This window comes from Vicia villosa, linkage group LG5 (genome assembly GCF_029867415.1).
Source record: "Vicia villosa cultivar HV-30 ecotype Madison, WI linkage group LG5, Vvil1.0, whole genome shotgun sequence".
Lineage (NCBI taxonomy): Eukaryota > Viridiplantae > Streptophyta > Magnoliopsida > Fabales > Fabaceae > Vicia > Vicia villosa.
The window spans coordinates 61,672,704-61,699,202 of record NC_081184.1 but is presented as its reverse complement, the minus strand read 5'-3'; the positions used below and the strand labels follow the sequence as shown (position 1 = coordinate 61,699,202).

Here is a 26,499-nt window from a genome sequence, read left to right as displayed (position 1 = left end):
TAAAACATAGTGGAACTTGGAATTTTCCCAATTAATATAGAAAATCAGAATGTTCCGTAGATACATCCACAGAACACTCTCTTTTCAACCCCTTCCGTAGATACATCTACGGAAGATTTCATAAACTTAATTAATATGAGATTTTTAGTTAATTGAGAAATTAATTTGGAATTTTTCCAATTAATTTGTAACTTAATTTGTGATTTTCCTAATTAATTGAGAAAATCTCAAAATTTACTATATTTTAAGGCTTCCGTAGATACATTTATAAAAAAAATTCCGTATGTACATCTACGGAACAAAACAACATTAAACAAAAAAATGTGCTTTCAGAGATGCATCTACGAAAGCACAAGGACAAATTAATCAATTCGGTAGTACGCATCTACGAAAGCACAAGGGCAAATTAATCAATTCGGTAGTACGCAAGAGACTCATGGGATGGGATGAGAATTTTTTTTTTTTTTTTTATATTCATTGAAATCTAATTTGTCTAAATTATACATAAACCAAATAAACCAAATATATTGATTATTTCATAAATAAAAAAAATAGATTTTCTCCTATAAAAAGGATAAATGTAGTTTAAGATAGTCAAACTGTCAGAATTTTCGTATATGATATAAATTACTTACAAATTTATCTATAAAAAAATCTAATCGTGACGTAGACTATTTGTGTAAGTTCATCTAAACATTAACAGTTAATGTAAATAAATAAGCTCAAACAAATTGGGGCCATATCAATTCGAAGACAGCCTTATTTTTTAAGCTTAAACGCAATTGAACTAAATCAAAGAGACACCAAATTTGCATTAAGAAACAAAAAGGCAATAGATATATTTTGGAAGTTTACAAAGAACAATCAGTGTTGAATCACAACCTTGAGTTAAATTTGTACAAATGACTAACAAGTATGTGTTATCAAAGATTAACATAAAAACCACAAAGATCTATGCATGCACCTCAGAATTACATTTTCATTATCAAGAATTTAAAAGCAATCATCAAACAAATGGGTTAGTTTGCAGATCTATGCAGCACTGTCATGTCATGGTATAATGAACTAGAAATTAACAGATAAAAAACACTACGACGAACCTATGAATGTCGAGCAGGTTAGCAAGAAGTATAAAGTGTGGAGACAACAAATGGGGCCTTCCTTTGGTAACATGAGTATAATGATTGATATCTATCTATGCTTATGCACAATAATCTTAAGACAGTAGCTAAAACTTTACACATCAATTCATGAACAAATATCACCATCTTTGTCATTTTTCATTTGAATCACTTTTCTGAGACTCCCTCTTTATCATATTTAGTAAGTATAAGACAACTTCTGACATTGCTGGTCTAAATTCAGGCTCCGGCTGCATTATAACCAATAAATTAATTGAAGGAGTTAAAAGACAGTAAAGTACATTGGATAGAGATAAACAGGCTAACAATAACTGAGATTTGTGTTGAAATGGATAAAACTCACCTGAAGGCATCGTGAAATAATGTCTGCGAAATTTGACAATGACTTTGCAGGGTAAACTCCATTTAAAGAAGGGTCGACCATTTTTGATAATGCATCGATATCGTGAAGTTTGGGAATCGCCCATCTAGCAAGAAATTGCTCCCCTCGTGGACGTGTGCTATTCAAGATGTTCCAAACAATTAATTAACTGCATAAATAATCCAAACTGATGCGGAAGTATTTTGATTATGCATTCTCACCTGTCATGGGACTGACGGCCGGTTAAAAGTTCTAACATAACAACTCCAACACTGTAAACGTCACTTTGGTAAGTGTAAGTTCCTGATTCAAACTCTGGAGCTCCATAACCGTAAGCTGATTGCAGGTTACCCGAGAGCTGACAATACACAGAATGTTATCACTTATCAGACTGTTATAATATACTCACTCCTTTTCAAAATGAGTGTCGTTTAAGGTTTTTGCACACAGATTAAGAAATTTAATAATATTGTCATGTGATATTGTACTTTTACTAAATTAACCTTATACATGTATTGGAAGTAGTGTACAGAGTAATAATTGAAAGATAGAATTGGAAAAATAGCAACCATTACTACATTGAAAAGTGAGAATGACATTCATTTTGAAACAAATTTTATTTGTTAAAAGACACTCATTGTGAAACGGAGGGAGTAAATTACATTTTGTCATTGTTACTCAATGCTATATCCAATTTAACATTAAGTATTTCCAAGACATCAGGAGGTAAGTCAAACCTGTAATATTTCTACCATTTCCATAATAATGTTGCAACAATTTAAACAATCAACTGATTCCTTACCTGAGTTACAGAACCTGAAGCTATTAATGGAGCTAAACCACAATCAGATACACGCACAGATAGATCATCATCAAGGAGAACATTGGCGGACTTCAAATTTCTGTGTACCACAGGGGGCTGACATTGCTCATGCAAATATCTGGTAAATGACAAGTATTAGACTCAGAACTGTTGTCAACAAATAACCTAACGCAACCTCAGATTTTAGTTTTTACATAAGCTACATTCATCTGTCTTGAAATTGTATGGCTCTTTGAACAGATCAAGCAAAAGATTTCTTTTTGTTAGAGATAAAAGTCATTCTTTGGATAGCACCCGGAAGTTTATTTTTTTTATTGCACTGATTTTTAAAATTGAGTTTAGCAATCTACAATGTCTTTTATATGGAGTAGAACACAATGCAATTTGATTATAACATCCACGTCAAGAAGCACTCTGAGTTAAGTATGATGTTAGACCGATTTAAATGTGGCAACGTTCTAGCAAAGTTGGAATACAACTACCTTATTAATGACCAAGTTATTAGGTTAAAACTTTCGGCGGTCAATGAATCCAAAGGAGTAAAATATTTAGGCTTCAAAAGTGAAACCTCAAACCCGTTACACTATAAACTACAAATTAAATAGCTTGAGCAATTTTTTATTTACAACATTTATAACTTGACTTACTCTAAGGCTCTAGCTGCACCAAGTGCCATCCGAATGCGAGTATTCCATGATAGTGTTGCTTTGAATTCATCATCTGAGTGGAGTACATCATATAGTGACCCGTTACTGCAGTACTCATAGATCAGAAGCCTTTGTCCATGCTCTGAACAGTATCCAATAAGCTCAACAATATTTGTATGTCTTATTCTGTCAATATTATTAATCAATTCAAGAAACTCATCATCCTTCTGGTGAACAGAGGTTCTTTTGTCTAGTTTCTTTACAGCAAACAACTGACAATTCACAACAAAAAAGAGTAATCATCAGAATAAGAATCCAATAGTGGCTTATAAATAACAGGTTGTTTTAGCTAGTGAAAGAGAAACAGAGAGATCTGAAACAAAATTTGATCCACAGATTTCAGTAGTTAAAAATGTAATAGATGAAGATATGCATTTAGCCATTTACCATGTAATTCTAGAAAAACCTTGGTAAAATATGAAAAACAGAAGATGAGAATTATTAAATAAAGTAATAAACAATGTTCATATTCAAGAATCACAACAGAAGTAGCAAAGACTTAAGAGACTACAAAAAATGAAACAAATGTATCCGTTATGTGCTATCTAAGGGTGAATGAAGTGCAGAAAGAAAGATCGAGGAAAAGTTCATAGTTTCTTTTACTACTACCCTGGCTACATACTAATGGAACCGATATAAGCAAAGATCGTACCTTCCCATCAGGAAGCTCTGCCCTGTACACAGTGCCCAACATGCCTCCTCCTATAAGATTTTCTTGAGAAAAGCTATTTGTATACTGTTGAAGGGATGCAATGGTGAAAGATTTTGCAAAAGTAGGAGGAAAAATTGAACTTCTTAAGGATGGATTAACATTAGTCCCTCTGTGGGGAATGGCTGGCTCAACAATCATCCTCATAGTAGGAGGGGGAGGAGGAGGTGGGGGTGGCGGTGGCGGAGGAGGAGGGGGCGGCGGCGGCGGCGGCGGAGGCACAAAATATACTTCTGGTGTACTCATATCAATCTCATGATCTCTCGGCTTTGGTATTGTCGCCATTCTTGGCACATCCTTCTCTTTCTTATCCTGTGCATTTGGAATCGGAACAGCCCACGCTCTCCTAGGCTCTTCTTGGCGGTCGTTATTTGGCCTCAAGACATCACGGGTCGGTACTGTTAAGATAAATAACAGGTTTTTGCGATAAGTTGGTGGAGATAAATAAATAATTAAATGAGGGACTAATTAAATGCAAGATAAATAATTAAATGAAGGACTAAAAGCTATATTTATTTGCCTTTGTCTGTTTGATTAGGTGGTAGGACTATAGCCCCTAAATCCCTAGGATTTTGTTGCCTTTCACCTCCAAAAGCACCAATTTGATGTCGTTTGGACCTTCGGTCAACTCGTTCCCTTTTACCACATCTTGGAATAAATAGAACGAGTGCTAGTACCAAAATTATGAATGCCAAAACACTGCCAATAGATATTAAAACTACCCTTTTGGTATGTTTGTTTGATTTCCCAGAATTTGACTCAACCGCTGCAGTTGGTCCATCAGCCTTTTTAGGAGGTACACGACCAGGACCAGATGGTACAACAAAAAATGGTGCTCCTGGCGGTGTTCCTGGAGGTGCTCCTGAAGGTTCTCCGGGAGGTGCTCCTGGCGGTGCTGTTACTGGGGAGCGAGGTGGAGGAGCAGGAGTTACCGTGGTATTATCATTAAATGGATTTCCAGCTTGTCTGCATAATAAACACTAACTTAGTTTATGACTATATTTGTTTCAAATTAAAATTTCTGATGTAAGTATGTAACCAAAATCAATAAATAACACAGAATAGAGCATACAGATAACAAGTTATGGACACTTGATTTTTCTCAATAGTCACAATACCAATTAATCTATGAGGAAGCCAAATAAAATAATCTAAAACTCAACATTATGTCCTGCTATTGCCCAATATAACTTCACTATTATCCTTCTTCAATCCAATTTAAACTACATATTCCACACCTTCTATGAATTTAACAGGCCAAGCCACAAGTTTCAAACACCATTAACCAATTATACGCTACAAAAGCTGACCCGAAAAAAAGACATCAATTTGTGTGCAAAAGAAATGCACCTTGCCTGATGCACAGTGGCCATTACAGATTGGAATTTGTATGTAATATTGACTCTTGACTTATCTTAAAAAATATATTTTCTTTTTTCCTAACCGTTAAACTGGAAGGAGCATCTATTTGGTTTTTTTATTACAAATGTATTGCTTCATAACTTTTTCAGAAGGTGCAATATCAAAGTATCATGTATTTTCTTTTGGCCTTATTCATTCTTTTTGAATTAATTGCAATACCAGACAACTTTAAATTTAATAGGATTAGGTGAATTTTCAAGAAAACATAGTCCAGACTCATAACCACCAAGTTCCATACAAGTCTATCATCAAAAGAAATTGTCCCATTTATGCAAAAAGAAGCACGATTTGTATAAAAAATGATAATAATTAAGGTTTGCACCTGAAGTTAGGGATACTTAGCAGCTTTGGAGGTATTGGGCCAACAAATTGGTTGTTCTCGACATTCCTGCTCAAACAAGGAAGACTGAACTTTTAACAGCGAACCAAGTACGACTATATGTGTAATACAGCATCTAATCCTATATGCATCCTGAAAGCTCTACAATCTACTACAACGAAAACAATTTAAAAATATATCAGTTATAGTTTATATGAAACATGGTTAAGAAAAATACAAATCTTTCAGAGGAAGGTCTTGTAAAACATCAAGTGTCCCAGATAGTTGATTATCCTGCAAGCGTCTGCCAGAAAGGAAATAGTGAGTTTGTTTGATAATTGACATAAAAAATGGGTCATACTTTTAACTTGCTAGGAGAAAATACTAACAGGGTGGTCAAAGATGACAAATTCTCCACCGAAGGAGGCAGTTCCCCACTCAGATTATTACTAGATAAATCTCTGCAAAACAGTTAATTGCTCAGTAAAATATGTTTAATGTATAAAGAAGCAAATAATCTTAGTTCAAATTATCCATATTAAGCTATTGTATAAAATGAGGTCATACAGATTGATCAATTGTGTAAATGACTGAAACGCATCTGGTATTTCTCCAGTTAAATGATTGTTGTTAAGAGACCTGAAAGGAGATGATTAGTTATAACTTAGATAAACTTACATGAAAATTTACATTAGCTACCATACAAATTTAATATGATATAAATATAAATGTGTGAAGCAGTGTCACAGTAGTTCCTAAATAAATCAAAATCGCAGAAATATCCTTGACTCCTTCCGTGCATCTTCTGTCAGTAATTATATGGACCAAATTTACTAATAAAAGACACATTGAAGAACCAAAAGAACTAGCAAATAAAATAAAATACACTTGAGGATCAAACTGTCTGATTAATGAGAGAAATTTGAGGATATTTTGTAATTTTGATTAATTCAACAACTACGGTGTTAGTGCCTGACACATTAAAGGATCAACATAATATAATATATTATAGGACAAGCAACAAACTCACATGTCTGTCATTCCGCTTAAAGTGGCTAAAGACGTTGGAATACTTCCGGTAAACAGGTTGTCTGAAAGAAAACTGCAAGTAAAATCCATCATGTCTTTTAACAGAATTCAATGGAAAGAGCTAGTATTACAGAAATGAGTTATTACATACAAGTTTCTCATCGTAACTGGCAAACTGGACGGAATACTTCCTCCAATGTTATTGTTACTCAGATCGCTACCTCCAAAATAAACAGCGAGCAGTGAAGATGATGCAGAAGAAACTTATACATATATTACTGAATTGAATTATAAAAGCATCAAGCAAGGAGAATTATAAGTACATTACTGAGATTGTAACAAATGTTGCCAGACTATCACCGAGTTCTCCTCCCAAATTTGCACCATTCAGAACACTGTCACAAATAAGATGATAATCTATTCTGAGATACAATAACAGCAAATGCCTTTCTCCACTAACTGGAGTAAGTTACATGATTCAATAAATTTGAGAGATATCAACCAGCAACTCAATAACCAGGCCAAAGGGATAAAAATGCAGCATACATTTTTTGTATGAAGGAACCATTACATTGAATGCCTTGCCACCCTTCTCCGCATGGATCTCCACCACTTGAAACCCATCCAGGTAGAAGAGGAGATCCCAGTGAAGCATGTAAGCTATTAAGTGCAGCAACTGAGATACAATCAGAAAATTTTAGAACTCCAATAAAACCATAAATATACGACATAATCAATCAAGAATCCTTACCATCCGTGGGATCAGTGAGAGCATTTGAAATCTGAATTACACATATCAACAAAAATCCCAATAAAACCAGTCCATAGTTCTTCAAAGTAGTTCTCTTCCAATCCATTGAGAACCACTTCCACCTTAATCTTCAACACACAAAACCAACATTCCAACTGAACAACAACGACACTAGTCAAATCAATTCAACACCTCAATAACTCACAAAACGCAATCCACGACAAACAAAAAACTGACCATACCACAATAAATTAAGTGAAGAGCAGAACAACGATGCCAAATGCCTCTGTAAACAATAGTTAGAATTTTTTAAGGTGAGGTAATAGGAAGAAAAAGAAGATAAAGTTGAAGTTTAAGATTCAAAAGGAAACGTAACTGTAACTGTAAGCAGCATACTTAATGCATTGCATAAAAAAATAAGGAAAATTTATAATAAAATAGTAGCAATAATTAGAAGAACAGCACAGCAAGTAAACTAGTGTAGAAAAAAACCCTAACCTTTTTTTGTAAACGAGAAGAATAAAAAGGAAAGGGAAATTTGTAAAGGTGGAAGAAATGAGAATGGACAAAGGTTGTCTCTAAAACTCTCTTTCTTTCTTTTTCTAAGTCATGAAGTCATGAGTCAAGACACAAATCATTTTAATACTATTAGCCACGCTGTAAAGTATATCTTCTTTTGTAGAAATGTTTAAGTATGACGCGCCGTCTTTGGCGCGTGCATTCACTAAAGCATGTTGCTATCATATCTTTGTGCCGTTGGTGGTGGCAACTAGCAACTTCTAAAGAAAAGGTAAATTGATTCCTTCTTGCCTTTTCATGTGGTTTCTCACACTAAAAGTCTTTTTTTATCTCTTCAAAATCACCATATATTCCTCTCTTCCATATATTTTATAACTAGTAAACCATCAATTTTTTTTACTCTTCATATTTTAATTTAGTTATAAGCATGTCTCTAACATTTTTTTAATTTGGTATCTCCATTACTTTATCCAATTTACGTCTCTTAACATATACTAATGTGTGGTATGATGGAAATTATGACAATTTTTTTATTGACCCCTTTATGAGGTGACCCTTAGCGAAATTTTTAAGTTGTCTCTGCTTCGGAAATGTATCTCCGAAGTATTTTTCTTTTTAGATTTTTCTAAACTTCGAAAATGCACTTTCGAAAACGTCAAATGGGGGGTGTTTTCGGAGATGCACTTTCGAAAACACCTTTTTCACATTTTTGGGGATTTTCGGAATGCACTTCCGAATTATGCAGAAATTGTGTTTTTTTTTGTTTTTCTTAACAGTCCGTATTTTTAATGAAACGAAAACGCCGAATAAAATAAACGACATATCAACATAAAATACTAATATAATAAATACAGGTTGAATAATATATACAAGTCGAATAAAATAGTAATAGTGTGCGAAAATGTACGTGAATGTCATGAAATACAACCCGAATACAATAAAATCCAAGAAAAATAATCTGGAACCCCTACTGTGTATGCCTAACCCTAACTCCTTTGGACCTCCTCTGCCTCCTATATGCCGCCGCACCGCCCGCATCACCGACCATCCTCTCCACCACGGAGATTGCCTCTGGACCGCCCTGATCAATGATACCTCGCTCCAACGCGTCCCGCCCAAGCATCTCTATCCACTGGCATATCGGCAGGAGATCAATGGCATGGTCATCTTCGCCCCTGCTGGATCTCCAGGATCTCCTCGTATGCTGGCCTAGGAGCGCCGGAAGCGTCGGCTGTCATCAGAGGATGTGACACCCGATAGAACCATGTGACGTACCCCTCTACACAATGCCACTCCTGGGTGGCCTGCATGCGACGATACTCCTTCTGGACCAAATGATTCTCCCAATCCTCAAATATGGCAGTGAGCTCCACTCAGGTAATTGTGTCGGGAGCAGCCTCAAACGTGACCTCGGTATCATCTGCACATGTCCAAACAGCCGCATACCTCACCATGGTGTTGGTCCCGCATGCCAACCATCCAGAGTATAACGCGATGCGTTCAAAGGGGACAGCAGCAGTGTAGTCACTGAATGGCCTCCAACGAATGTCATCGTGATTTGTGCGGTCGAGGTACCCACGATATGGTCTCACTACATTGTTCCCCCTTTAGAGAACGTATCGGGCGGCCCTGGGCATGGCGTCATCGTACGCAGGATCAATGGCGAAGCCGTGGATGTGGGGGAAGTAGGAGATGATCCATCCCTGAAACACAAACACGATAATGTATTAAAAATAAATACGAACTGGTCTTACCGAGCAGATCAGATGGCCAGCAACGGTGAAAGCTTGAAATCTGGAACGGTTGAAGGGAAAAAAGGTGGTTGTACCTGAAAGGCACTCCGATGCCAAAGTAAGCGTTTGAACAACAAGGTACAACAAAGTGAGAGAATTTGGGTAAGAAAAAGATTACATTGCTGTTAGCTGGAGATTTCGATTGAAGAATATGTTTCTTGAAGAATTAGAGTTCGAAGAATAAAATGGCTTTCGATGGCCATTCCTGAGAATAAATGGCTTTTTAAAGGCCATTTTCGAGGATGTTATTTATAATGAAGATGATTGAAATTGAAGCTGAATCAAGATAGATTGTCTTCAAGACTTAAGCATTTTTCGAAATACAAGAGTACTGAAGCTTGTAGTATTTCGTTGCATTCTCACTAAGAATCACGTTGCCACGTATCGAAAGAGGATTCAGGCGGGAAGATTTGAATTTCGAAATATTCTGTGTAACCGAATAAGGACAGATGGCACCCCAGGAATTCCAAACGCATGCATGTGAGCAACGTGGCATTTCGTTAGTGTAACACCCCGAAAATTATTTCTAATTGTTTAATTTAAGTAGGAAAATTATTTAATTGGAATAATTGATTTTATGAGGAATATTGAGAAATATTGGAAAATAGTTATTGGGCTGTGTTGTGGTTAGTGAGAAAGGGAGGTGTTAACTTGTTAGGCCCATTAACCAAAGTTATTCTATTTCTCATAAAATAGAAGGAAATTGTGGAAGAGGAGGGTTACAACAATTGGGAGAAGAGAAAGAACGTGAAAATAACTGAAGAGCTTTGGAAAGGGGAAGACCGAAGATCAAACCTAAGGTAAGGGGGGACTCTTCCTTTTAGTATCTCTTATGTGATCTTAGGTAATAGGTAGATTGATGTATGGTTTGATTCAATTAGACATTGAGATTGTTAGGTTAGGGAGTTATAATTTGAATTGATGATGATTGTGTGAACTTTTGGTTAATAATGAGTTTAAATGATGCTTTGTGGTGTATAATTGAATGTATGATGATTATATGCCTGTATGTGATGTCTGGGGTCGATTTTGGACTGAAATTAGGTGGAATCGCATGGTCTGTCGCAGACTTGAGAATTGCTGAAATCGCAGGTTCGCTGAGCGGAGGTCCCAACGTAGTTCGCTTCTGTTGGACGTTTCTAGTGGTCCGCTGAGCGGAGGTCTGAAGGATTCGCTTCTGCCTTGCGTCGCTGAGCGAACCTTGCTGTGTGTGAATTTTTCTAAAACTTTAAAATGACGTATCTTTTGATCCGTGAATCATTTCTTAGTGCCGTCTGGGGCGTTGTGCAAGTAATTGAATGTTTTATATGATGAATGATGAATATGGGCGGTGGCCCACGTTATTTCTTTAAAACTCGATTTAATTACTTGATGAGAATTGAACATTGTGTGCATATGAGATAGGTGTGACAATGTGTTTGATGTGATGACGAATTGATTGTGATTAATATTGTGATTGTGATGAATGCATGGCTATTTGAATGACGTTGATAACATGTACATACTTATTCGGTGATGTGGTGTTGAGATGAGTTGTTCATCGTGATTCGGTGATGTTTTAAGTATGTTATGTGTGTTTCATTCATTCATATGCATTTGATGATGGATCTCGTTGATGAGTGGATCGTTGGTGGCTAATTCCCATTGTGCGGAGATTAGTAAGCAGTCATCGTGTGCCCATGGGGGTGTGAGCGATGAGGTTAGTCGTGTGCCCATGTGGGGCGTGAGCGATTTGAAGGGCAGTATCAAAGAGAGAAGTCATGTGAATGTGATTCACGAATTTTGGTACCACATGCATAGTGTCAGTTGTGTCATATGCATTTTGTCATAACATGATTGTATGGATTTCTGTGTTTTGTGTTGTAATCTATTATTGTGTGAATTGATGAATAATAGATGTGAATCTGAATATGTATAATTGGGTGAACGGTATATTATGATGCTTGTTGCTTATGAATTGCATAATATTTACTAATTGAGAATGAGACTCACCCTTACATGTTGTTGTGGCCCTCGGTTTTTGCCATACCTCTCGCGGAGAGATACGCGAACTGACTCTTTTTGTTTCTGCTTTTGTATTTGAAAATCAGAGAGTCGCCACCGACCTTTTATTTTATCCAATTAAGGAAAGATTTATAAAAGAAACAGAAAAAAGACCTTTAAGAAATTCTGGGTAAGGGGGTAGGTTATACAAAGGGAAGGTGTTAGCACCCTTTGTATCCATGGTTATCCATGGGCTCTTTAATTTGCTTAACTTGTTTTCAATTGCTTTTAAATGCTCATATGTGGTTTCAAATACCTTTGTAAATTGAATTTGTAATGATCCTTGTGCGGATGTATACAAAGTGTTTTTATCTTTCAAAAGATGCTTTGGAAAAAAGAGCGTTAACTTCGTAATGATCCTTGTTTGGATATATACAAAGTATTGTCTTTTTGAAAGTTTTATTTTGAAAAACAATGATATATGAGAGATTTGTTTGTTTTGATTTGAGCAAGCAAATTAGGAGGTCTACCCTGAGTTATAAGGTCTTTATCCTATTTCCTTTAAAAATCTATCCTTTCACCGGATATAAACAAAAGTTCGATTTTGCGTTTGAAATAATAGAATTTGACTTTGATTTTGAAAAGAATGAGAAAGGGATTACCCTAAGAGGTGCAAATGTGATTGTGTTTGGATTCAGATATTTTATCTTTGAAGTTAGTGATCTAACGATTCAATTTTATCTTTGGCATACACACAGTTTATATGTGCTGGAATTTAAAATGCGGGAATGTAAAATGCGGAAAGTAAATCTACGCTATTACATCGATTGTGCAGGAAATGTAAACTACGCTATTTACATGAATTTGACAACCTATACATTTATCTAGGAATTTAAATTGCAAGAAAATAAAGAAATGTTTTTGGATTTTTTATGATTGATTTTAATTATAATTAATGCATGATTAATTAAATTAAAATGAGGAAAAAAGATGAAAATAAATTTAAACCTAAAAATTAAGTTCAAAATAGGTTCAAAATGCTTGTTAATTAATTTTAAAACAAAACTAATTTTTTTGGAATTTTTGAAATTGATTTGAAATTGATTAAGTTAATTAATACATAATTATACAAATAATTACACAAATAATTAAAACTTAAAGAGAAAATTATTCTAAATATGTACAAAATTAGTTTATAATATATAAACAATATTTAATATAAAGAACAATTTTTTTTATGATTTTTGATTGGTTGAAAATAATTAAAAGATAAATATATGCATATTATCTAATTAATTATACAAAATATTTAAATTATGAAGAAAAATAAAATATTTTTATATCAGAAAATAAAATATTATTTTAGAAACTTAAAAATATTTTTTGTGTATTTTTTGGATTTTTAAAACTATTTTTAATTAATTTAACAAAGAAATTAAAATAAAATAGAAAATAAAAAGATAGTAATCAGATGTGGAAATTAAATAAAGTCCATGGTAAGGATGAGTGTTTTGATGCGTTGGATTGAGAGTTTAATGAGATCAGATGGCCCAGATATTGAGGTCACATGGAAAGATGATGGAAAGCGCACATGGGAACCCAGGATTCAAAAATACTGGCGCGCGCGTTCTGTCCAATGAGGTGAGGACACCTCATCGTCTTCAACCTCCAGCCAACACATTTAATAGCGTTTTTATGATGAAAGCGCTGTAATAGATGTGTTCTAAACCTGCAAAATAGCGAATAGGGTTAAACATGAATAGAAATTTGGCGCGACATGTCCATTCGATTCGTCTTGATCTACTGAGTTCAACCATGCCCTTAATTTGTCCTATTTTTGGCTCTAACGAAGAACCCTAAATTTGAACTAAAAAACCCTAAAATGGTAGTTTCGTGTACAAGCCCCCAAACTTTAATTAAATGTCCAGAAATGATCAGGACATCAAACTAAGCTCAAATATATGTCTACATCTTGTTAAACATGCATGAATGATCAGATACGAGTTGGTTTTTATTTGAACAAATCGTGACCTGTAGTGCTTAATTCAGTGAGTTTCAAGGCTTGGAAATGATTGTAATAGGTTCAGTGATACTTGAGGAAGGTGTTTGAATGTTTAATTTGTATTGAAACTGACTTGAATTCAAAATTCGAATTTGGAATTTCTTTGAAAATTTTAAGTGATTACAAGTATGGTTACAAGTATGGAATGGCTCTGAATTTGTGTCTCTCTTGTTACTGAAGTAAGCTGCTTCATTTATAAGCCAAGTTGTGCTTAGAATCCAAGCCAAGAAGCATTGATTGCCTTTGTTGAATTCTTGATTTTTAAATATTAAAAATCTTTGAATTGTTGACCAAGTCTTGCTCCTCTTCAATTCTCTTGCCTTGTACTTCAATCTTCTGCAGAAAATTAAAGATTCTTTGATGACTCATGCTTAGAAACTAAGCTATGCATTATCCTTCCATTTTCCATTTTCATTTAATCTTAAAATAGGATAAAATTAAACCAAAAATGAATAAAAATGGTGTGGGCTTTGTCTTGGTCGTGGGAGACCCATTATATCATGGTAAACATGTTTGAACCACGAAAACTTGGCCCCATTTGGAAAAAATACATTTTTGAGCAATGTTGGTTTTATGCATTTTCCCAAAATTTAGCCAACTTCAACAAGGTGTAAATCCCTCAAATTTTGTCATATGAAGGAGATCTTGCACCTTTTGGAAACCTCAAAGAGTCCTCTAACCAATGTCTTTGGTCTCATGTAAAAATGATTTTTGATGCTCCTTGTGTGTCCTTTTGAAAAAAGTGTCTTTTTGTTGACTTTGAAAATGACCTGTAATGTCTTTGTTCATATTTTTCAAATGGTGAATGTAATGACCATGGGATCAATTTCATTTGAAAGATAATTGAATTTCCTTCAAGATGAGCTTTGGTTTGAATTTTTTGGATAAAGGATGAGAGAGTTATGACCAGTCAAAGTTCAGCTGACTTTTTAGGAGAAAACCCTAATTTTGAATCTTAGGGTTTTGTTGATTTTTAATCTTTCCTTGAAGAATTATGATCATCCAATGATCAAATGATGAATCCTTTGACAAAATATGGATGTTGACAAAAAATTTCATTTTTGACTGTCTGTTGACTTTTTTGGTCAAACGGGTCGTCTGTTGACTGTTTGAGCTGCTGACGGTGCGTCTGAGTGAATTGAAGTTTGAAAATTTGTATGATGGTACTTTGAGATATATGGAGGTCCATGAAATCCATTTGAAGTCTCAAAAACTTGTTTCTCCTGAAAAAACCAAGAAACCCTAATTAGGGACTGTTTGTGTAGGAGACAGTTAAGCGTACCTGATTTTTGTGCAGTGTTGAGTCTCTGCTAATCATGTGATATTCAGAAGACTTCTAGAACAAAAATCTTGGAATTTTGAAATGCAAAAGTTTGATTTGATTGATGGTACAAAACACGGAGAATTGTACTGTCAGCAGTTTGACTGTCAACTGACTGTTCGGGTATTAATGTAGCAGTTAGAGTGAAAAATCAACAGTCAAAGTTAATCTTCTTTTTGTTGTTTTTGTTTTATGTGAAAGATGAAAGTTTATTTACATGACTTGTTAAAAACATAGACATAATAAATAACTAATATTTACTGTACGCGAGCAAAATTACCGATAATAACCCTGAAAAACATTTAATGCACAGAAAAATAAATATTTGACCGGCAGAAAACACACAAAATATTATCTGAATAATTAAGCAACAGTATGACAAATAGTACAACATTTAATATTGACAGTACAAATATTACATACTATAATGAACAGTACGACGAGTAAACGGTACATTTAAGAAATAAGAGATACGGCAAACTTTAAGAATGACGATTAATAACCCATGCTACAAATAATAACATGTAGATGATTGGGAATGCAAGCATCCCAGGTCCACAGTTTTCAGGGCTATGTAGACAGAAGAAAGACATGATTACCACCACAACGGTGATGACCATAAGAAAACACGTTTCCATCCGCTTCGCCATTTTGTCGGGGAAGAAGAAAGAATGAATATGAAGTAGAAATTTGAGAGATGATTTAGAATTTGATGTGAGATTTTATGGAAAAAATGAGAGGTATTTATAGAATGAAAAGAAGGATAGAGACGTTGGGGAATGAAGTGATTCTGTACAAAAAGGAAAATTTGAGTGGAAGTAAGATTTGAAAGAAAGTGTATGATAGTGTTGGGAAAAAGAGATGTATAGAATAAAGTTAGGATTTGATTTTTGAAAAAAGAGATTTGAAGAGATTTTGAAAATAATGGAATATAGTACAAAAGTTAGTGGGAAACAAAAATTAGTAATAATTTACTTGTTTACCAGTACAGTTTGGACCCTCGACTCTGCGCCTGCAAAAGATTTAGTTCTGTACCAATTGCGTTAGTACTATTTATCTGTAAATAAATACCAAATAAATAGCGTGTGTGAAGTAATAAACAGTAACTGGCGTTTGCGTAAGAATAAATTTGACAGCGAGCCAAAATACTGTATAAGAAAAATTCTAAAAACTAAGTATTTCATATGTCAGGATATTTATGAAATAAAAATCCATGATTATATGAAACTCCTAATTTTTAGATTGGAGTTTTCTTGAAAAAAGATGCGGGCAAATTTTGGGGTATAACAGTTGTCATTTTCAGATTGAGGAGTAGCGGTATTAATGCTCGGTGAGGATGACTCGTAGAGTTTATCCGTTTGTGTTAGGTCGTGTCGGTCATGCTCTGATCTTGTAACACTGGGGGACGATAGTTATAGAGTTTTATGAGATTACTCTATTTTAATTGGTGTTGGATTATACTTCCATTTGATTATGTTGATGATATTTCTTATTCCGCTGTGATAAACATAATTGTGTTTTGTTAAATCGTTTCCTAATGAGGCATGACTTGACCATGATTGGTTTATTTATTTTAAATAATTGTGACACCTTTGCGTTTATGTTTTTACTCTGATATATTTATTTAAATTGCCGCGGGGTTTAGAGGGGTGTTACAATAGTGGTATCAGAGCATAGTCGGTCATGTGACCAGAGTCTTGTTGTTAATTTTTCCTTTCGGTATGCGTCATGTGTGTGAAACACTGTCGGTACTCAGTGTATTCTAACTGTTTGCCTGCAGAAGTGGGATTGAGACTAGTGGGGGAGAAGCTATGCTTCTCGGATATGTCTCAGATGCAAGATGTTAGCGTGATGCGGAGGGAAGCAGTACAAGAGTGTGGAGTTATTGTTTTCTGAAGTGAAGGTGACATGGGCTGTAGACTGTGGTTGTTATTTCAGTCGGAGTGCCTCGGAGTAGATGATGGTTATTTCTGGAAAATGGAATTTTAAAGTTGTGATGCTTCAGGTGCTACTGATGGACTGTGATGTTGTCGCGTGAGTAGCCCTATGTGAAAAGTCGCTGTTGAAGCGGTGATTAAAGAAAGTATTGTCGTAGACCTTGTCGTAGGATTACTAGTAAGTAATTGAGATGATGGTAGAGGTTATCGATGTTGTTGAGAACGTTTTGACGCGAGAGTAATGCGAAGAGACGAGTATGATCTCAAGGATAAGAAGGTTGATGATGGCGTACGTGAATTTGGTTTCGTGATGTTGCAGAAGACGAACTTCGGCGATGGAATGTGTTGCTCAAGTTATAAGAATATTGGAAGCGAAGAGATATGATAAGGAACTGCATAGAATGTGATTGATTTGAAGAGGATGAGTTTCGGAGTGGAATTTCCGCAAGCAAAACGCAGGAAAGTTGCTGAATCATTATGAAACTTCGAAAATTCATAACTGGAGTTCTGGATATCCGATTTGAGTTCCGTTTGAAGTGACAGAAAGCTAACAAGATGAACTTTGTTATAAAAATGGTTTCAGCAGCTGTAACATATTTAATTGTGATAGGATGATGTTGGAACGGGGTGAAGTTGCGGTTACGCTTGCTCTTAGAACTAGACTTGTTTGTTGGTACTGCACGGGATATTAGTGTCAGAGTTGGACGGATTGAAGGATAATTAAAAGGTTGGTTGAGAAGCAATTTTAGGAATAGAATGTGCTATTCGAGAAGTTTTGGAGATGTTCGGTAATAAAAATGATTTGAGTGCCGATGGATCTTAGTGAGGATTGGATTAGTAGTAAAGGTGAATTCAGAATCGACGAGCATAGTATAATGTGGTTTAGTGATCGGGTTTGTGTTCTTGATGTTTTTGGAGCTTGGAAAGAATATTCTAGAAGAAGATACCACAATGGATTATTGGACTATGACGATGTTAATGAGTTGCGTGCAAACTCAGAAAGGACACTATTATGTAGTAACAATAGTTTATGCTTAAATATGATTGTCGGCTATCTATTGACAAATTGAGGACTTGATCACCCTTAATCTCTTGTTGATAGTAGACGAAATCATATGGATGTGATGAGATTGTTTGCTACCTTAATGGTATAAGATGTGATGAATACTAAGCTGTGAGGATAATCACTCGCCATGTTGTGTGGACTTATGAAGAAGTGAATACGAAAGAGTGCAACATAATGGACATTGACTTAAGACGGGTAATCAGAGTCGCACAGTATGATGTGGAGTAGTGTTATGAGTACTACTCGTGAGTAGTAAGGAATTAAAATAACAGGAGTCTCGAATGTCTTGGCGAGCACACTAGTAAAAAAATATAATTTCGTAGTCTCGAACTACGATTGCTCTGACTTTCCCCATTGGGAATACGTAGGCACGAGACACAAATGTCTTGGCGAGCATAATAATAAAAAATCTTTTCTTTCTTCTCCCTAATAAAAAACCAAAAAAATGTTCTTTTCTCCTAATGAAATAAACGTAGACTTAAGCTAACACTCGATTGCGAAGCAACTAAATGGGTCCCGTCGAGTACGATGGAGGTAAGGGGTGCTAACACCTTCCCCTTGCTTAACCGACTCCTGAACCCAAATTTGGTTGCGAAGACCATCTTATTCATTGTTTTCATTTCCCAAGGGTTTTATCAATATTTTCCCTTTCCCATTGGAATAAATAAAATTTGGTGGCGACTCTGTGTGTTCATTTCGTGGCGATCATTTTTTGACCCGCGACAGCTGGCGACTCTGCTGGGGATAAGGTATGTCCACCCTAATTTAGTTGTTGTTTATTTCATTTGTTAGCTTCGTCTACTTTTTAATTTCATGTATATATTTCCTTTATCTTGCTTATTCACTTGTGGGATTTGGGAATATAACTTTTTGAGTGAAGCTCTCAACCCGAGCTTGGAAAAACAAGAGAGAAACATAAGTTAGGAGGTGGTTGTGTAGTGTTAGTCCCCAAGGTGAACACCTTGAATGGCTAATACGAAAACCCCACTTGGAGGAGACTTATTCATGAAATTTGTCATAAGATGGTTAACCCATCGCATGACGAAAATCTGATTTCGTCGTTAACTCCAAGGACCTTTAGAACCCGTTCCATCTATGGTGATGTAGACATCTCTACTATCAAAAACCTTAGAGCCATCATGTGAGGGGATCTCTGGGTAAAAATAACTTTGAACTACCCCATCATAAGGAACCTTCCTCATTAGGTTGTGTTTTTCCAGATTACATCCATCTATTTTATATCATCGTGTTGCATTCCATAATGTATGTCATTGCATCTCATAAGAATCACTCTTGCATAAACAATCATCATGCATTTGCATTCATTAAACATGCATTTCCCAGAATCCAATATTCATACCTTTCATCCTCCAACACAATTCACAAAGCAAGTTTGATTACCCGACACTGTATTGGACTTAAAGCATGTCTCAGAAGATGTTGAGTGAACTCCAAAGAGACAAGAAATGAATTCAGAAGATTAGTGGTCATTATCATGGAAATTCTTCAAAGCATTAAACACCAAGAAGGGTCAACCTTGACACACTATATGGTTAACAAACCCATGCCCTGAAAGGTGCCAAGACACTGGGGACATGCCTAAAGCCAGTTATCAAACAAGAAAGTTCATTCTTGTTTGGATTGTGCTGTATTGCATTTGAATTTTGTCATCCTTAATCGTAATTTTAATGAAATGAGCATTGCATTTGTTTTGAATCAATCATGACATGTTCTCTTGCCTTACTTCCGTATCACTTACACAAATTCAAAAATACAAAAAAAAATGCTTTTTCCACTTCATTTCCTTTATCATCTTTTGTAAGCAAAGATTGGAGGGAGGATGACGATAAACGAAATACCCAATTTGCATCAGTATGCTTTCAAATAAAACTTTGTTGATGATGTACAGGCATTCTTTCAAATCCCAAACACTGGAGATATAAGGAAGATAATCCTTCGTTAACCCCTTTGAGCCTTAGAAGTAGGTGTTTTCCTTCTGCACGAAATTTGAACCCTTAATCAAAACCTGGGGCAGGGTAGTTGTTCAGTTACAATGATTAATACATCAGATTTTCAAGGGAATCATTTCATGGGAGACATTCCCGATTAAATAGTCAATTGTATTATCTCTTCGTACACAATGTCGAAGAAGTAATGAAAGTCCAAAACCTACAATAGTTGTTTCTCTTGAACCATCAATATGGCAGTCACAACTCTCAAATTCTCATATCATTGTACAAATGTCATACAAGTTGTTCAACCCAAAAAAATCAAAGAAAATCCCGCTAAGTCAAAACCTAAAAAGGCGACTTAGGCAAAAATTAGGGATACAAAAGTCAAAATAAAAAGAGATCAAAAGATCGTGGTCAAAAGAAAGAAAAACAAGAACAAACTTGTGTGATTTCCAAAGAAGAATAGGTGACTGCCACCTTAGAATTCATTGGTTCTCAAATCATCATCCATAAATCCTCTTGGAAGTCGAATACTTGAAGCAGTTAACTGAACTTAGGAATGGAGTACATCACGAAGAATGGGTGGGTAAAAATGAAAATTTGAGCCTATATCCTTTGTTTCTTAAACCGTGAACCTGGCCATGTTACAACCTTCAAAAGTCCTAATTGAAGCAAGGTTTCTTTTGAAAGCATACTAAAGCAAGGTTGCGTTAACCTGACTCCTAAATATTTTCTAATCATTTGTTTGATACCACGTTATCACATCATCTTTCACACCTTGAATTTCAAACTTTCATTGCATCCTCATTGGGATTTATTCATCGAATACCACAATTTCATTTCAATAAATGATTTGTTTTCAAAACTCGCATGCACGTCGCATTAAAATTACCATTTTCGAATTGAATAGTTTCATTTGCAAATCAGCACTCTCCATCAAGGAAATCCCGATAATGAAAATCATTTGAAGAGCCTATAGTGGAACTATCAGGGTTGCATCACTTCACAAGTCCTTCACTGGGGCAATTCATTTCAAACTTCCCAAGGACTGGGGCATGTCATCTCAAGATCATCAGTTTGAATCCAAAACTTTGTTGAAGCAAATTTCTCCATAGACTCAACATTCTGGGGTAAATCAAGGCCAAGACCTTCCCTTCAAGTAGTCCAATCAGACTATACCATATCAAGAAGTCCTCTGTAACACCCTTCTAAACCCCGCGGAAATTAATAAAATAATTCAGAGTAAAACATGAAAACAAGGGTGCCACAATTCAATTTAAAACAAATTATCATAAATCAATTGTCATGCTTCACTTAGGGGAAAATCATCCATTTAACAAAATCATGTTTCTATACAGCGGAACATTAATCAACAGATAAGCATAACATCATCTATGCAATATCTCAAAAAATTACTCCAATAACAACAAAATAGAGTATCATCATAAACTCTAAACTAACGTTCCCCCAGTGTTACAATATCAGAGCATGACACCGACGCTATACCAAATAAACTGACTCATGAGCTAATCCTCACCGAGCCAAAAGCCGCTACTCGCCAATCTGAAATCATCAAAGTAAGGGTGAGTCTCATTCACAATTAACAAATGTTATCGAATCATAAACAATAACACGTCATAGTCACATTATTCATCCAATTTCATTATATTCAGATTGTCAGGAAGTACTCATCAACACACGACAACAAATAGAATACATTACCAAGAGACAACACCATAATTCATCCAAACAAATCATAACCATTATACGATCATCACATATTATAACATTGGACAATCTTCCATTCATGTTATAATAACACAAGTAACCTAATGCAAATGCAACTATATGCATGTGGTACCAAAATCTGGGATAACCCAACTCACCGATCCACCATCGTCAAGGATACGGCAACACCCACTCACTAATTCCACACAATGGGAATTAGCTACCACTGATCCACCATCGTCAAGGATCAGCCACATAATGATTATGAATGCATGTATCAACCATAACATGCTTATCACCCACATAAATCAACCAAATGTCATAATCATCAACCACCACAATAATCAATAGCCATACACAGTTATGCTATTTCTCAACCACAATAAAATACATATTTTACATCAACAATATATGTATAACAAACACCAATTACAACCACAACATCATAACAGGTAAACCATTCATCATACAGTGCAACAACAATAACACCCCTCACAATCGTGTACCAAGTACGACAAAGCAACTCATCAACGACAGAGTATTTACCTCATCATTCATCAAAACACATGATAACCATATTTACCATGAACAACACCCATTTGCACAATTAACAGAAGCAACCACATTATCATAACATACATCATGGCACATATTCAATTATGCACACAACAACCATTGCACCTCATCAGCTATGCAAAACCAGAATAAACCACATTTGAAGAAAATGATACTTTTTAAAATAAAATCAAGTTATTATTGTTTTATTCGTTTCATATGGTAGAACATTCAATTTAAGGAACAACGTCCAAAACGGCGTCTAAAACGGACTTACGGTTTGAAAGTTACACATCTTTAACTTTTTACAAGAAAACAGTTATCGCTACAGCACGCGGCGCAACCAGAGTTCGCGGCGCGACCTGAAGCACACAAACACGTTCGCGGCGCCAACCTATGCACGCGGCGCGATGCGAGAAAAGAATTGCGCCTTCGCGGCGCCAACCTACCTTCGCGGCACGAACTGGCAAAAACCAGAGATCTCACATCGATTGACAGCATTACGGGATTCATCCCAAAATCCCCAAAACCCAAACCAAGTTATGTCATGAACCTCAAATACCACCATATCAGCCACATACATGTTATAACACAAATATAACACATAAAGAGGATCATTTAATCATCATAACAATCCTATAATCATACAATTCATCAAATCATACAATTCCCCTCAAAATCATCCCAAAACCCCAATCCATCATACAACCAATTGACACAAACAATGCATCTAAATTAGTCCTATTATCTATAATACGATAAAAGATGTTAACCGGAAGAGTCCCCCCTTACCTTAGCCAAGGATCTTGATTAGCCCTCTTCCTCTTCTGTTCCTCTTTCACGTATCAGCTTTCCAATCTCTTATCTCCTCTGCTCTGTTTTTCACGTTCCTTTTTCCCAATTTTCCTTATTTCCTTTATTTTATGAAAACATAAAATAATTAGTAATGGGCTTACTCCCTTAGCACCCCCATACTACTAATCTCACCATTCTAGCCCAATGGCCCTTAATCCATAATTCTCCAATAATTCAACAAAATACCAAATAATTCTAAATAATAATTTAATTTCCGATTAAATTAAAATTAGAAAATATGGGGTGTTACAACTCTCCCCCACTAAAAGAGTTTTCGTCCTCGAAAACATACCTCAAGTAACCAGCTCGTATAAGAGTCCTTCACCTGAGTCTCCAGCTCTCAATTAACATTACTATCAGTCAATCCCCAAAAATCCATCTGACATAACCAACAGGAAACATGTTTCATACATTCAAATCCCAGTTCTTGCGTCGCATTTGACTATCCAAAAGTATACCACTCGCTTTATCTCCAAAAAGGTTAACAACAACAGAACATTGAGGTACAACCTATACAATACGCTCAACAAACGAGTAATGCAATTACACAATTTATAGTATGATCACACTTGATCAACAATACAGTAATGGATCCCTTCTACCAAACATACTAACCTTAGACACGCTTTTCCATCTGAGCGATAAAATAATACTTACACTTTTCACCAACCGCTTCCTTCAAGAAACTCAATTCTCATATCCCTATACCATTGAATTCCAATTATCTGACTCCTCTTAAGTCACACCAGTAATTATCCAACACGTTACATTCCGCTTTTTCCGCACTACTCTGACTACTCATCACAATCATCTATACCAAATAGATTTCTGAGTTTTACCCGATTCCGACTCTCTTTACTCATTCGTTTCAAGAATCATTCTTCATCATTCATGGTACTAATCTACCATTTAGCAATCCTTACTCGCATCCAACGAACCAATTCCTGATTTACTTCCTCTATTTAAACATCCTAACCATCAGAACAAGTACACACTCATCAGCCTCAGTATACCATCGCTTACAAAAAAGCTCAACTAAGTCACGCTCTCTACTAAGAATCAAATCAACTCCGTCCTTCATAGAGTGTAATTCCTCATTATATCTGGAATTTACAATATCACCTCAATAACAGCACAAAATTATTACAGCATCATATAGTATCAACTCTTCGTTTTAATTTCGCCGAATACATACTCGTTAACTACGTACAACCGTAATGACATATTCATCATCTCGGAAATTATTCAAAAGAGTTATAATTCTTCGACATGACATCCTTACATCCACTGGATTCTAAATCCAACATATAGATCAATACATATTCTCTATGTAGGCTTCCGACATATTAATTCCTTACTTCCCGCGAGTAGTACTCATAACACTACTCCGCATCACACTTTCGCTGCGCGACTCTGATTACTCGTCTTAAGTCATCATCCACCATGTTGCACTCTTTCATATTCACTTCTTCATAAGTTCACACAACATAGTGAGTGATTATTCTCACGGCTTAGTATTCATCACATCTTAAACCATTAAGGTAACAAAACAAGCTTATCTCTTCTATATGATTCCATCTACTACCAACAAGAGATTTAGGGTGATCAAGTCCTAAATTTGTCAATATTAGTTGAAAATCATATTTAAGCATAAACCGTCGTTACTACATAATAGTGTCCATTTCCGAGTTTGCACCCAAACTCATTAACATCGTCATAGTTCAATAATCCACTATGGTGTCCTTCTTCTAGAATATTCTTCCGAAGCTCAAACATCAGAAACACAAATCCAATCACTCAATCTCATTGCATCGTTTCGTCGATCCTGAATTCACCGCCTTTACTTTGGTAATTCAAAGTCAACCTATCGATCAACTCAACATCATCTTTCTGACCTTCTCTAATCTCGTTAAGAATACCACTAGTCATCTTCTAGCATACTCAATCTAACACTATTAGGATCACCTTCACATACCAACTCAAGTCTCTAAATTGTCCAATTAAATCCAACTCATTCATCCTTAGCACCGACATATTTAAAGACTTCCTACGCAACACAATAGCACAACATTCATAACTCGTGGTTTTAATCCAAATTCTATTACATCCTTCACGTCCAATTATCATCCCACTCGGAATCTCAACAAATTCTCCCTCACGTCAACAATGTTAGAAATTCCCTACAATCCTTCTTTTATACTTATCGTTACCTTGCCATCACAAATACGATTCCAATGGTTCTAAAGTTTACTTCACCTTTACTACTAATTTACTCATTCACTAAAATCCATCGTTATTCAAATCATCTTTGTGACCGAACATCTCATCGACTTATTCATCAACAACATGTTCTACTCCACGTCGTTTCAAACAATCGCGGTAGTAGGCATTCTTATTCAACAAGTTTCACGCTTCTATAACCGACTTCAGGACCTCTCCTCATAGGGTCACTCTACCGTATTTATAACTCTTCCATAAATTAGAACACAATACCTCCTCCTCGTAGGTTCAAACGGCACATTAATCCGACACTCGGAACCCAAGATATGAATTTTCCAATCATTGTCCGAAAATGCAACACTGACATCATGCAGCAACACTCTATACGATATATTCAAAACTCCTCAATTGGTAAATTCAATTCTTAAAATTACTTCTCAAAAAACCTTTCAAGTATTCCTTCGATCCATTCAACACTGACACTGACATCCCGTGCAGTACCAATAAACAAGTCTAGTTATAAGAGCAAGAGTAACCGTAACTTCGCCTCCTTCCAACGTCATCCTGTCACAATTAAATATGTTACAGATTCTGCAACCATTTTTATAACAAATTTCATCTCTTTAGCTTTCCGACGCTTCAAACGGAACTCAATTCGGATGTCCAGAACTCCAGTTATGAATTTTCGAAGTTCCGCAGCTATTCAGCAATTGTCCTGCGTTTTGCTTACGAAAATCTCTCCCCAAAACTCATTCTCTTCAACTCCATCACATTCCAAACAGCCCCTTATCGTATCTCTTCACTTCCAAACATTCTTATGACTTGAGCAACACATCCTATCGCCGAAGTGCGATTTCTGGAACATTACGACAGCAATCCTCTTTGCAAACTTGCAGCTGAATCTCTTCCGAGACGTAAAGCAACTCAACTGACATCTTCGCAGTACACCAATAGAGCTGACACATCGAAACTTTCTAATTTCCTTCTCTTACAATAACTGTCAATTACCTCTAATCATCTTCCTTCAAGATGTTCCAACTCAATTCCCAGTGAAGTCTTAATTCCAAGTCACCTTCAATTCGGAAAACAACAAACTCCAACAACGCTCGCACTGTTGCCAACAACAGCCTACTGAATCAATCTTCTTACAACTGAAACATAACCGAGAAGTGAAGCTTCTCCCCCACTTGTTTCAACCCAACACCTGCAACAAACAACCAAGTACCGACAGTGATTCACTCACAT

At 35.7% G+C, this 26,499-nt stretch overlaps 1 protein-coding gene across 3 annotated transcripts; it reads right to left on the bottom strand.

The window, feature by feature from the left end:
- Positions 1-1,033: 1,033 nt before the first annotated feature.
- LOC131601703 (protein STRUBBELIG-RECEPTOR FAMILY 3-like) lies at positions 1,034-7,874 on the bottom strand. Of its 3 annotated transcripts, none has more exons than XM_058873569.1 (18): positions 7,762-7,874; positions 7,506-7,549; positions 7,264-7,418; positions 7,059-7,188; positions 6,836-6,907; positions 6,664-6,729; positions 6,514-6,585; positions 6,051-6,122; positions 5,873-5,944; positions 5,722-5,787; positions 5,487-5,552; positions 4,263-4,708; positions 3,686-4,140; positions 2,974-3,245; positions 2,306-2,444; positions 1,725-1,861; positions 1,486-1,642; positions 1,034-1,372 (listed from the first exon to the last, which is right to left on the bottom strand). In XM_058873569.1, the coding sequence occupies exons 3-18, from the start codon at positions 7,367-7,369 to the stop codon at positions 1,274-1,276; spliced, it is 2,427 nt and encodes an 808-aa protein (XP_058729552.1). In that variant the 5' UTR covers positions 7,370-7,418; positions 7,506-7,549; positions 7,762-7,874; the 3' UTR covers positions 1,034-1,273. The 3 variants fall into 3 exon arrangements, with proteins under 3 accessions (XP_058729552.1, XP_058729553.1, XP_058729554.1); XM_058873570.1 differs by lacking the exon at positions 7,762-7,874 and adding an exon at positions 7,640-7,713; XM_058873571.1 differs by lacking the exons at positions 7,059-7,188; positions 7,264-7,418; positions 7,506-7,549; positions 7,762-7,874 and having other exon boundaries at positions 6,514-6,574.
- Between the last annotated feature and the right edge of the window lie 18,625 nt (positions 7,875-26,499).